We start from the raw sequence: 12,194 nt of genomic DNA, 5'->3' as shown, positions 1-12,194 counted from the left end.
CTGATATGAGAATTGCTACTCCAGCTTTCTTTTGGTTTCCATTTGCATGGAATATCTTTTTCCATCCCCTACTTTCAGTCTGTATGTGTCTATAGGTCTGAAGTGGGTCTCTTGTAGACAGCATATATATGGGTCTTGTTTTTGTATCCATTCAGCCAATCTGTGTCTTTTGGTGGGAGCATTTAGTCCATTTACATTTAAGGTAATTATTGATATGTATGTTCCTGTTCCCATTTTTAAAATTGTTTTGTGTTCGTTATTGTAGGTCTTTTCCTTCTTTTGTGTTTCTTGCCTAGAGAAGTTCCTTTAGCATTTGTTGTAAAGCTGGTTTGGTGGTGCTGAACTCTCTCAGCTTTTGCTTGTTTGTAAAGGTTTTAATTTCTCCATCAAATCTGAATGAGATCCTTGCTGGGTAGAGTAATCTTGGTTGCAGGTTTTTCCTCCTTCATCACTTTAAATATGTCCTGCCAGTCCCTTCTGGCTTGCAGAGTTTCTGCTGAAAGATCAGCGGTTAACCTGATGGGGATTCCCTTGTGTGTTATTTGTTGTTTTCCCCTTGCTGCTTTTAATATGTTTTCTTTGTATTTAATTTTTGACAGTTTGATTAATATGTGTCTTGGTGTATTTCTCCTTGGATTTATTCTGTATGGGACTATCTGTGCGTCCTGGATTTGATTAACTACTTCTTTTCCCATATTAGGGAAGTTTTCAACTATAATCTCTTTAAATATTTTCTCAGTCCCTTTCTGTTTCTCTTCTTCTTCTGGGACCCCTATAATTCGAATGTTGGTGCATTTAATGTTGTCCCAGAGGTCTCTGAGACTGTCCTCAGTTCTTTTCATTCATTTTTCTTTATTCTGCTCTGCAGTAGTTATTTCCACTATTTTATCTTCCACGTCACTTATCCATTCTTCTGCCTCCGTTATTCTGAGTATTTTAAATTTCATTTATTGTGTTGTTCATTGTTGCTTGTTTCATCTTCAGTCCTTTTAGGTCCTTGTTAAATGTTTCTTGCATTTTCTCTATTCTATTTCCTAGATTTTAGATCATCTTTACTATCATTATTCTGAATTCTTTTTCAGGTAGACTGCCTGTTTCCTCTTCATTTGTTAAGCCTGGTGGGTTTTTATCTTGCTCCTTCTCCTGCTGTGTGTTTTTCTGTCTTCTCATTTTGCTTATCTTACTGTGTTTGGGGTCTCCTTTTTGCAGGCTGCAGGTTCGTAGTTCCCATTGTTTTTGGTGTCTGTCCCCAGTGGCTAAAGTTGGTTCAGTGGTTTGTGTAGCCTTCCTGGTGGAGGGGACTAGTGCCTGTGTTCTGGTGGATGAGGCTGGATCTTGTCTTTCTGGTGGGCAGGTCCACATCTGGTGGTGTGTTTTGGGGTGTCTGTGGCCTTATTATGATTTTAGGCAGCCTCTCTGCTAATGGGTGGGGTTGTGTTCCTGTCTTGGTAGTTGTTTGGCATAGGGTGTTCCGTACTGTATCTTGCTGGTCGTTGAGTGAAGGTGGGTGCTCGTGTTGAGATGGAGATCTCTGGGAGATTTTCACCGTTTGATATTATGTGGAGCTGGGAGGTCTCTTGTGGACCAGTGTCCTGAAGTTGGCTCTCCCACCTCTGAGGCACAGCACTGACTCCTGGCTGCAGCACCAAGAGCCTTTCATCCACACGGTCACAAAAAGAGGCAAAGGGGAAAAAATAATAAATCTTGCTCTCAAAGTCCACCTTCTCAATTTGGGATGGTTCACTGTCTATTCATGTATTCGACAGATGCAGCGTACATCAAGTTGATTATGGAGATTATTCCGCTGCTTCTGAGGCTGCTGTGAGAGATTTCCCTTTCTCTTCTTTGTTTCCAGAGCTTCTGGGGCTCATCTTTGACTTTGGCCCTGCTTCTGCGTGTATGCCAGAGGGCGTCTGTTCTCAGACAGGACGTGGTTAAAAGGAGCAGCTGATTCGGGGGCTCTGGCTCACTCATGCCGAGGGGAGGGAGGGGCACGGATGCAGGGCGAGCCTGCGGCGGCATAGGCCGGCAGGACGTTGCACCAGCCTGAGGCGCGCCGTGCGTTCTCCTGGGGAAGTTGTTCCTGGATCCTGGGACCCTGGCAGTGGCAGGCTGCACAGGCTCCCGCGAAGGGAGGTGTGGAGAGTGACCTGTGCTCCCACACAGGCTTCTTGGTGGCGGCAGCAGTAGCCTTAGCGTCTCATGCGCGTCTCTGGGATCCGCGCTGTTAGCCGTGGCTCGCGCCGTCTCTGGAGCTCCTTTAAGCAGCGCTCTTAATCCCCTCTCCTCTCGCACCAGGAATCAAAGAGGGAAGAAGAAGTCTCTTGCCTCTTTGGCAGGTCCAGCCTTTTCCCCGACTCCCTCCCGGCTGGCTGTGGCGCACTAACCTCCTTCAGGCTGTGTTGACGCTGCCAGTCCTCTCCCTGTGATCCAACCGTAGCCCTAGCCTCAGCTCCCAGCCCTGCCCCAGCGGGTGAGCAGACAAGCCTCTAGGGCTGGTGAGTGCCGGGTTGGCACCGATCCTCTGTGCGGAAATCTCTCCGCTTTGCCCTCCGCACCTCTGTTGCTGCGCTCTCCTCCGTGGCTCCGAAGCTTCCCCCCTCCGCCACCCGGAGTCTCCGCCCGCGAAGGGGCTTCCTAGTGTGTGGAAACCTTTCCTCCTTCATGGCTCCCTCCCACTGGTGCAGGTCCCGTCCCTATCCTTTGGTCTCTTTATTCTTTTGCCCTACCCAGGTACGTGGGGGAGTTTCTTGCCTTTTGGGAGGTCTGAGTTCTTCTGCCGGAGTTTAGTAGGTGTTCTGTAGGAGTTGTTCCACGTGTAGACGTATTTCTGATGTATCTGTGGGGAGGAAGGTGATTTCCGCGTCTTACTCTTCCACCATCTTACCCCTAGCCCTCAGTAAAACTTTAATCCGCTTGTCTGTTGATGAGTGGGGCAGGGTTCTCACCCTATTGCTTGTTTGGCCTGAGGTGACCCAGTACTGGAGCCTACAAGCTGTTTAGTGGGGCTAATGGTGGCCTCCGGGTGGGCTCCCGCCAGTTGGTACTTACCAGAACTGTGGGTTCCAGTGTCCTTTTCCCCACTGTGAGCCTCAGCCACCATCCGCCTCCACAGGAGACCCTTCAGTAATAGCAGGGAGGTCTAGCCCAGTCTCTTATGGCATCACTCCTTTTTTCCCTGGGTCCTGGTTTGAATGAGACTTTGTGTGTGCTCTCCAAGAGTGGAGTTTCTCCCAGTCCTGTGGCCGTCCTTTGATCAAACCCCACTAGCCTTCAAAGCTAGATTCTCTAGGGACTTCTCCTTCTGTTGTTGGACCCCCAGGCTGGGAAGCCTGATGTGGGTCTCAGAACTTTCACTCCTGTGGGGTAACTTCTGTAGTATAATTGTTGTCCACTTTTGGGTCATCCACTTGGCGGGTATAGGATTTGAGTTTATTGCTGTTGCGTACCTCCTACCATCTTGCTGTGGCCTCCTCTTTTTCTTTGGATGTAGGGTATTCTTTTTTTGGTAGGTTCCAGCGTTTTTTTGTCCCTGGTTGTTCAGCAGTTAGTTGTGATTTTGGTGTTTTCATAAAAAGGGGATGCGCTCGCGTCCTTCAACTTCGCCATCTTGAGCTAATCCCTCTTCAGTTTTTGCTGTAGCATTTATGGTTAGAAATTATAACTTGATATGGTATTTATAAGTAGAAATTGTCTTTGACTACCTTTACAGTTTACAGAATTAGAAATAAAATTTATTGTGCTTTTCAAAATACTGTGTTGATAATTTGGGGGTATTTTATTTTCCTGGGGGAGGCAGTTAAGAGTGTTGTCTTTAGAAATTGCAAGACTGTTAACAGTCTTGGAGTTTTTGCCCTCTGTCCTGTCCCGATGCCTGCCTTTTAAACAAAGACAAAGGGAAATTATGAATGTTAGTCATTAGATGTTTATAAAGCTAGAGTAAGAGCAAGAATAGTTTGAAGAGAAGGTGTATAGTGTTGAAGAACTTTGAGTGAATTGAGAGGTCAGGCCATTCAGTGTTACATAGATTTTAAGTTATGAATTCAAGCAAGCTGCTTTGGGACTTGCTTTGTGTGAACTCTGAGTTGGTACTTGTATGGTGTAGATTCAGAGAGCAAAATAATTCAGGATAACCTTCAGTTAGTTAGGATAACCCTCAGTTAGTTAGGTAGAACCTTTTGGAAGGTTTTTTTTTTTTTTTTTACAGCACATATATTTGATAACTGAAATACTAAGCAGGTTTGTTAATACTTGATATGGGTTTCAAAATAATGCTCTTTTGACTTAAAAAAGGGAGTACTTCCTTTTCTGTAGGGTGATAAATTTATTGGAGGTTTTAAATTATAGGGTCTTGATTTTTTTTAAAAAAAGAAATAAACTGTGAAGAAAATTGTTAGCCTTATGAATAATTATTTATCACAGTCACCTGCTGAGGAAAGGTATTTTTTCTCCTTTTAAAAGAACAGTGATCAATACTCTACTCTTGCAAATTATTGTCCCTTTTCATTTAAAAAATATGTATATATAAAACTTACATTTAAAAAAGACAACTAATTGCTAAATTAGTTGTAATTTCTAAAATCACAGTGAATTTAAAAAACTTTTTAAGAGACTAACTTTCAAAATTTTGTTAAGACTTTTTTTTTGTATCATAGTAAAATGCAGTCATGGGAAAAGGAAAAACATGGTTTGGTTGCTTTGCTTTGGTTACTAAAGAATACTACCTTTTAATATATTTCCCATATCTTATATTTTTTGTACAATGAACATTTGTTTTATGTATGCAGTTTAAAATGGGATATGTCTTTATATTCATCCATGTTAGTATGAGAATTTAGCAGTGGACTATGAAAAAACTAGCTTTGAAAGTAGTGTAGTAATTTTGATGATTTTATTTGAGCTCTTCTAAATGGGATTCTTTACTTTTTGGCCATATTTATGTCTCTTCTGTTTTTTTAAGACCTCAATAGGGGAAGTAGAGGTTGTGATCATCTTGAAGAGGGGAGCAGAAACAAGGACAATACATATTCTGATTCAAAAATGGAACCCACTCTGATTTCCAGGAAGAGAAAACAAAGGCTTAGAAGTAATTTACCTGGTTCTCTTAATCCTACTTCTTTGTATAAGTCAGCAGAACAGACAGTAAGTAGAGGTATTTAGATGTCATATGAAACAATTTGTGCTATGATAAAAATGAATTGACTGTGGCCGAATAATGTTCTCCTGGCTTTCTGCTTTTATCATCGTATTTCTTTCTTTTCTTTGCCCATTTTTTGATTCTGTTTATTTTTTAAAAAATACTTTAAATACAACTTTTTTTTGCAGTAATACAGTTATGAGAACAAATTTCAAATACAGTCATCACTCAGTATCTACATAGTATTGGTTCCGGGACCCTGCACTTACCAAAATCCATAGATGCTTAAATCCCTTATATAAAATGGTGTAATATTTGCATATAATCTACATCTTCCTGTATATTTTAAATCATCTCTAGATTACTTATAATAACTAATACAATGTAAATGATATGTAAATGGCTATAAATACAATGTAAATGCTATGTAAATGGTTGTCTCTGCATGGCAAATTCAAGTTTTGCCTTTTGTAAATTTCTGGAATTATTTTTCTGGAAATATTTACCATTTGCATTTGGTGGAACCTGCGGTTGGTGGAATCTGTGCATACAGAAGGCTGACTGTATTATGAACAAGTAAAAAAGTTAAAAGTATTTCTCCTCTGATAACCAGCCCTTAGTTAGTAGTTTGATGTATATCTTTCAGACCTGTTTCCCCCCCCTTATTATAACCAAATACTTTTCATACTGTCTAGTCAATTGCTTTTTCACTTGCTCTGTGAAATTATTACCTGACTTATTTTATCAGCAGTAATTTACTTCCTATTTCTATAGACATCTCTTTTTCAAGAGTTAAGGGAATTTGTTGTAGAGAATTACCATACATACATTAATGCATACATTACCTATTTTCAAAGACTTAGTATGCAGTTAACAATAAAAGTATGAGGAGACAGCTTTTTGAGTTCTTTGATTCACAAGGCATTTCAGGACTTTGCTGCGCCTTTGAGTTATAATTATAAACATGATTTAGATTTATATAGTAATAGAGACATGAAGGCAGTGATTGATTTTCATAATTTTTCATAGTGTTATCCTCTTAAGTTTTTAATTTTTTTGCTTTTTTGTTACTAAAGTCATATGATGTCAAATGGCCTCTTTTGCAAAATAAAACTGTAAAAAAAATTCCTCTCATTTAAAGTTGACAAGACTGTGGAAGACCTCTGAACCACTTGTAAATATGGGAGTTTCTCCTTCCCATCCTTTTGTAAAATGTTTAGGCATCTGATTGGACAGACCAAACTCTATATATTTGAGAGACACTGGCAGGAGTAATGTAGTATAATTGAGTAGTTTTCTACCCCTATAGTTATAGAAATGATATAATGTTTTTACTTTTATATTCTTCTTTAGGAATTTAAACTTAAAAAAACTCTTTATGTTAGCCAAATTTGAAAAATGCTGATTTTTGTATGCATTTATTTATGTTCAGAAAGAACAAGAAAATGACCCAGCAGTATCCACTGAGTTGGAAAAGTCAAGTGAAAACTATCAGGAGGACCCAAAACTGCTTGAAGAAATTATGCTTGAATCCATAGAAAGTGATTTTACTAAACTATCCTCACGTTGTAGTCAGGAGTTGGCTTTGAGTGCTGCTCCCCAAATCACCTCTGAATGTTCAACCACTAAAACTTTTGAGAGCTCTATTTCTACTGATACTGTGGGGAATTGTCCTGTGGTCGAGAAGGATGAGAATGAATTGAACACAATAGAAAAACCTGTTTTAAGTGAACATAGTGAAGGGAACCAATCATTTATCTCTGCTGAACCAAGTAAGTAACATGAGGATAATAATTTTCTCTCCTCTACTTATTTGTTTTCTTTCTCCTCTCAAACAAATTTTGCTAGGCAATAAGTTATTTATTACATCATTGTGGAATATATTAACTTCAGAAAAAAAAAGACTTGAGGTTTTGGGACTTCATTTATTTTGTAATATTGATTTAGGTAAAGAATGGAGTATTTGGAAGCAGAAGTAATTTTTTTTTAGATTAGTGTACTGTAATCTCATCAGTAGTTTTTTATAAGTTTCTGTAAGGACCATTATTATTGTCATTTTGGTTGATTAAGCTGAAGTACAGAGCGTTTAAGTGCTGTTTAATTATTGTCATTAATTTTGATTTAATTAATTAATTTTGATTTTTTAATTTTCCAGTATTTGATGCAGTCACATGGTACAAAAAAGGTTCTAAAGGATATCCAGTGACTGCTCTCCCACATCTTTCCCTAGCCATCCATTTCCCCCTCCTAAAAGCAACTAACGTAACAGGATTTACAGTACAATTTAGAATGATGGCATAATAACATTATTAGAACTAGAATTTGGTCCTAAGTTCTCCTCATGGCTCTATCCATTTTTAAATATCTTCGTCCTCCAGAAGGTAAGGTTGTAGGTAACTGCCAAATAATAGTGCTGACATGGAAACATTGTATGTGACTAGTATACATTAGATAATGAATGATAGGCCAGTTTCTAAATTGAATAAAGTTAGATGATTCAGTTCAGTGGGATTATGAAAGATATATTGCATGAATTACAAAGTTCTCTTTTTATATATGATTATTGTGACACATTTAAAAAATACATTTTACCTTTTCAGTTGTTGTTTCCAGTGATGAAGAAGGACCCATTGAACATAAAAGTTCAGAAATTCTTAAATTACAGCCTAAGCAAGATCATGCCATCTCTAATGAAAGTGAGAGTACTTCTGAGCCAGCAGTGTCAGATCTACCACTGCTTACATGTGAATCTGTACGGGTAATTTATTTCTGTCTTCTCACAGATTAACAGTGAAATATACACTATTGGCTAATGACTATTTTTTGTTTCTGCCAAGCAGAATATTATATAAAAATTATGAATTTTCTTAGTTTGAATTTTGAGACAACTTTCATATTAGTTTGAGGGAAGTATGTAATGGTCTTTATTTGAAGTGAAAGGCTTCATACCATTTTTCTTCTGGCCATTTTTATTTTTTCAGTCTAAATATTCTGACTTGATATTTATTCTTTTCTTATGGTTCTCATTGGACATTTAAGTACTTTATCAAAACATTTTCTAGAATTAAACAGTTTCCAGTATTTGTCTGGTCTTACAGTACAGTGGTGACTTGGAATTATTCCTTTCCCTCACATGCTGTTAAGGCAGCATGATAGAGGAAAGAACCTGACTTCTGGAGATACACAGATCTGTGTTCAAATCCTGGCTTTGTCATTTGGGCAAGTCCCTTAACTTCCTTAAGCCTGAGTTTCCTTATATGCTAAATGAGGATAATAACACCTAATTCACAAGATTATTTTTTGAGTATTAAGTGAAACAACATATGAAAGCATTTAGAACAGTGTCACAAACCTATCAGTTTGATAAGTCTCTTTCTTTTATAGAAAATAAGTGGAAGTGTCTGTTGGTTTAATGTCAGCCAGTGGTGTTTTTGACATACATATAGCTCTAAAGTAAGGTTCAAGTTATTTATTGTCAGTATTCATTCATATTATCACCTCTGATTATCCTATTTTAAAGAAATGATTATCGGCAGACCACCAGTGCAGAATTATGGTTAACTTATGTTGGTTGTTTTTGAATAATGTCAGAGGCTGTTATTCTATAGAGTGTGGTGAAGAATTTGGTCAGTTCCATGAAAACAGTCTGATGGGCTGATTAGGGTTTCGTTCTTTTTTTAAAAAAATTAATTATTTATTTTATTTTTGTCTGCGTCGGGTCTTATTTGCGTCATCTTCATTAAGGCATGTGGGATCTTTCACTGTGGCGTGCGGGCTTCTCTAGTTGTGGTGTGCGAGTTTTCTCTTCTCTAATTGTGGTGCGTAGGGTACAGGGCACGTGGGTTCTGTAGTTTGCGGCATGTGGGCTCTCTAGTTGAGGCTCGCGAGCTCAGTAGTTGTGGTGTGCGGGCTTAGTTGCCCTGCAGCATGTGGGATCTCAGTTCCCTGACCAGGGGTTGAACCTGAGTCCCCTGCATTGTAAGGTGGATTCTTTACCACTGGACCACCAGGGAAGTACCTCATGGGTGTTTCTGTTGCATTTGGTACTCCATAGAGAGATTACCTCAGGAATTGTGTTCTGAATTTTTGTTAAAATGTAACAATTGTTGCCTAGTCGGGCCAATAGCCTACTTGATGGCTTAGTTGTTTTGTAATTAAAACAGTGTTGATAATGAGTTCAAAATTCTAAATGAATTACAGTTCCCTTGGCAGTATATAAATTGACAATACAGTATGAAATGGCTGTGTTAAAGGAAAATGACATCTCTTGTAGAACTGACAGCATATGATCACAGCCAAGCAGCAAATAATGTAGAGATCTACCAAAATCTATAAGGCAGAATAAACCTCCACACCCTCCCTTGTTTCCAAGTTTAAATGAAGTTATGAGAAACATAGATTGACCATTTTTAAGAGGCAGTTTGTCTTTACCAAATGTGAGGCCCAATAAGGAATTCTTTCTAATACATCTTCTCATTTTATCACTTAAAACACACAGGCAGTTATTTGACTGATTAGAACCATCTGTAGTTGATTAGATTCCCCCCTTTTTACTTAGGGATATAAGAGTTCAGTAAGCAATAAAAGCTGAGAATGATAAAGAAATTCTATTAGGCAGGTAAATGGCATTTTGAGCTGGGTTAAAAATAATGAGTAATGTGCATGTTTCAGGTGAGGATTAATCACATTTTCTAGAGGTAGGAGGAGAGTGAGTACACATGCATAATTGCTCTAGTCGTAATTTATTTGGTTATTAGTGATGTTAAGGTTAAAGAGGGATAATGTGTAACAGCTAGGCAAATGTGGAGTGGAAAAAGTCATCTGAAAGCAGTGTAAAACTCCAAAGAGATGGTGGGAAATTGCTGCTGCTGATACTGCCTGGTAGTCTATTGTAATTTAAAAGCAGAGTTGTGAATTTTTTGAGCAGAAGTGGTATGATTTTTGAGGTTTTAGGCAGCTGGTTGGCTATCCTCAGCCATAGTGCATGTAATAAAGTATATAGATTTGATGTAACAGGTGGTTCTTAGGCACTTATATTCCTTCATTGCTCAGTAAAAGTGCAATAGCTGAGAGCATTGTCTTGGTTTATGGAAGCAATTTTATGTGCTTGAAATAACCCTTAACCTGGAGTTAGAAACCTGCATTTGTCTTAGTTTTGCTTCTTCTTTTTTTTTTTTTTTTGCGGTATGCGGGCCTCTCACTGTCGTGGCCTCTCCCTTTGCGGAGCACAGGCTCCGGACACGCAGGCTCAGCGGCTGTGGCTCACAGGCCCAGCTGCTCCGTGGCATGTGGGATCTTCCCGGACCGGGGCACGAACCCGTGTCCCCTGCATTGTGAGGCGGACTCTCAACCACTGCGCCACCAGGGAAGCCCATTAGTTTTGCTTCTTACTAACTGCATTACCATGGGCAGGTCACTTAACCAATCCAAACATATATTAACTCTACTTATAAAATACAAAATGAAAAAAAAAAACTTGCCCCATGGGGTGGTTGTGGTGATTAAGAGAGATAATGTATTTAAAAACTCATTTTAAACTAAACATTATATAAATTTTAATTTATTTCTGTTGAGTTAAAAATGAATAAAGCCTATCAGAGAATACTAACTTTGAAATGGCTTTGATACAGAGGAGAATGTATTTCTGGAACTTAGGCCTGTGGAATTAATTTAGGATTCAGCTTTTTAGAGTAATTTTCTCAAAGTAAACATATACTTAAAAAAATTTTTATTGGGGTTTCCCTGGTGGCGCAGTGGTTGAGAGTCCGCCTGCCGATGCAGGGGACACGGGTTCGTGCCCCGGTCCGGGAAGATCCCACATGCCGCGGAGCGGCTGGGCCCATGAGCCATGGCTGCTGAGCCTGTGCATCCGGAGCCTGTGCTCCGCAACAGGAGAGGCCACAGCAGTGAGAGGCCCGCATACCGCAAAAAAAAAAAAAAAAAATTGTAAAAAAAAAAGAAATTTATTTAATTTATTTAATTTTGGCTGCTTTGGGTCTTCATTGCTGCACGCTGGCTTTCTCTAGTTGTGGCGAGGGGGGGCTACTCTTCGTTGCTGTGCGCAGGCTTCTCACTGCGGTGGCTTCTCTTGTTGCGGAGCACTGGCTCTAGGCTTCAGTAGTTGTGGCACGCGGGCTCAGTAGTTGTGGCACATGAACTTAGTTGCTCTGTGGCATGTGGGATCTTCCTGGACCAGGGCTCGAACCTGTGTCCCCTGCATTGGCAGGCAGATTCTTAACCACTGCACCACCAGGGAAGTCCAACCATATACTTTTTTTTTTTTTTTTTTTCTTTTTGCAGTATGCGGGCCTCTCACTGTTGTGGCCTCTCCCGTTGCGGAGCACAGGCTCCGGATGCGCAGGCCCAGCGGCCATGGCTCACGGGCCCAGCCGCTCCGCGGCATATGGGATCTTCCCAGACCAGGGCACGAACCCGTATCCCCTGCATCGGCAGGCGGACTCCCAACCACTGCGCCACCAGGGAGGCCCCAACCATATACTTTTTAAGGAAAAAAATCTAGATAACTATTTCTTCACAGTATGAACAGTGTAAAGTCCTTCACAGATTCATTAATAGCAATTTAAAGAAGTATTTGACTTTGAAAATCATTGTCAGCATTTATATAATACTTAGGTTTATATGCATTTTATAATTTTTTCCTTGTTAGACTTCATCTGAATTATGTCCATATAATCCTGTCATGGAAAACATTTCCTGTGTTATACCTAGTAATGAGATGGATCTACAACTGGATTTTATATTTACTTCTGTTTATATTGGTAAAGTAAAAGGAGCTTCTAAAGGTTGTGTTACAGTAAGTATATTTAATTTTTTTTTTTAGCTTTGCTTTTTGGACAAGGCATTTTCAGATTGTCTTCTCTTTTTTTAGTGCAAATGAAAATAGAATTGAGATTAATTTTATATAGGACATTTTGAATATGTCATTATACCTATTTTGAAACATGTCTTTACTTGTGAAATCTTGAAACCATAGAGGAATGCCCTAAAATCATATCTGTAATCTGACTACTCTAATGAGGATTATGTATGAAAAAAA

General features: G+C 39.3%; 1 protein-coding gene across 6 annotated transcripts in view; it reads left to right on the top strand.

Annotated features, from left to right (window-relative positions):
* SENP7 (SUMO specific peptidase 7) overlaps nt 1-12,194 on the top strand; it is a 163,981-nt gene that overhangs the window by 117,981 nt on the left and 33,806 nt on the right. For 5 of the 6 annotated variants that reach the window (XM_060098717.1, XM_060098721.1, XM_060098719.1 and 2 more), the window contains 4 exons: nt 4,961-5,142; nt 6,570-6,909; nt 7,738-7,895; nt 11,805-11,951. In XM_060098717.1, coding sequence (XP_059954700.1) covers nt 4,961-5,142; nt 6,570-6,909; nt 7,738-7,895; nt 11,805-11,951 — 827 coding nt within the window. The remainder of the gene's footprint in view (nt 1-4,960; nt 5,143-6,569; nt 6,910-7,737; nt 7,896-11,804; nt 11,952-12,194) is intronic. The other variant, XM_060098716.1, reaches the window with a different exon arrangement.

This window comes from Mesoplodon densirostris, chromosome 5 (genome assembly GCF_025265405.1).
Source record: "Mesoplodon densirostris isolate mMesDen1 chromosome 5, mMesDen1 primary haplotype, whole genome shotgun sequence".
Classification (NCBI taxonomy): domain Eukaryota; kingdom Metazoa; phylum Chordata; class Mammalia; order Artiodactyla; family Ziphiidae; genus Mesoplodon; species Mesoplodon densirostris.
The sequence above is the reverse complement of the archived record's forward strand: the minus strand, read 5'-3'. Positions and strand labels throughout refer to the sequence as shown.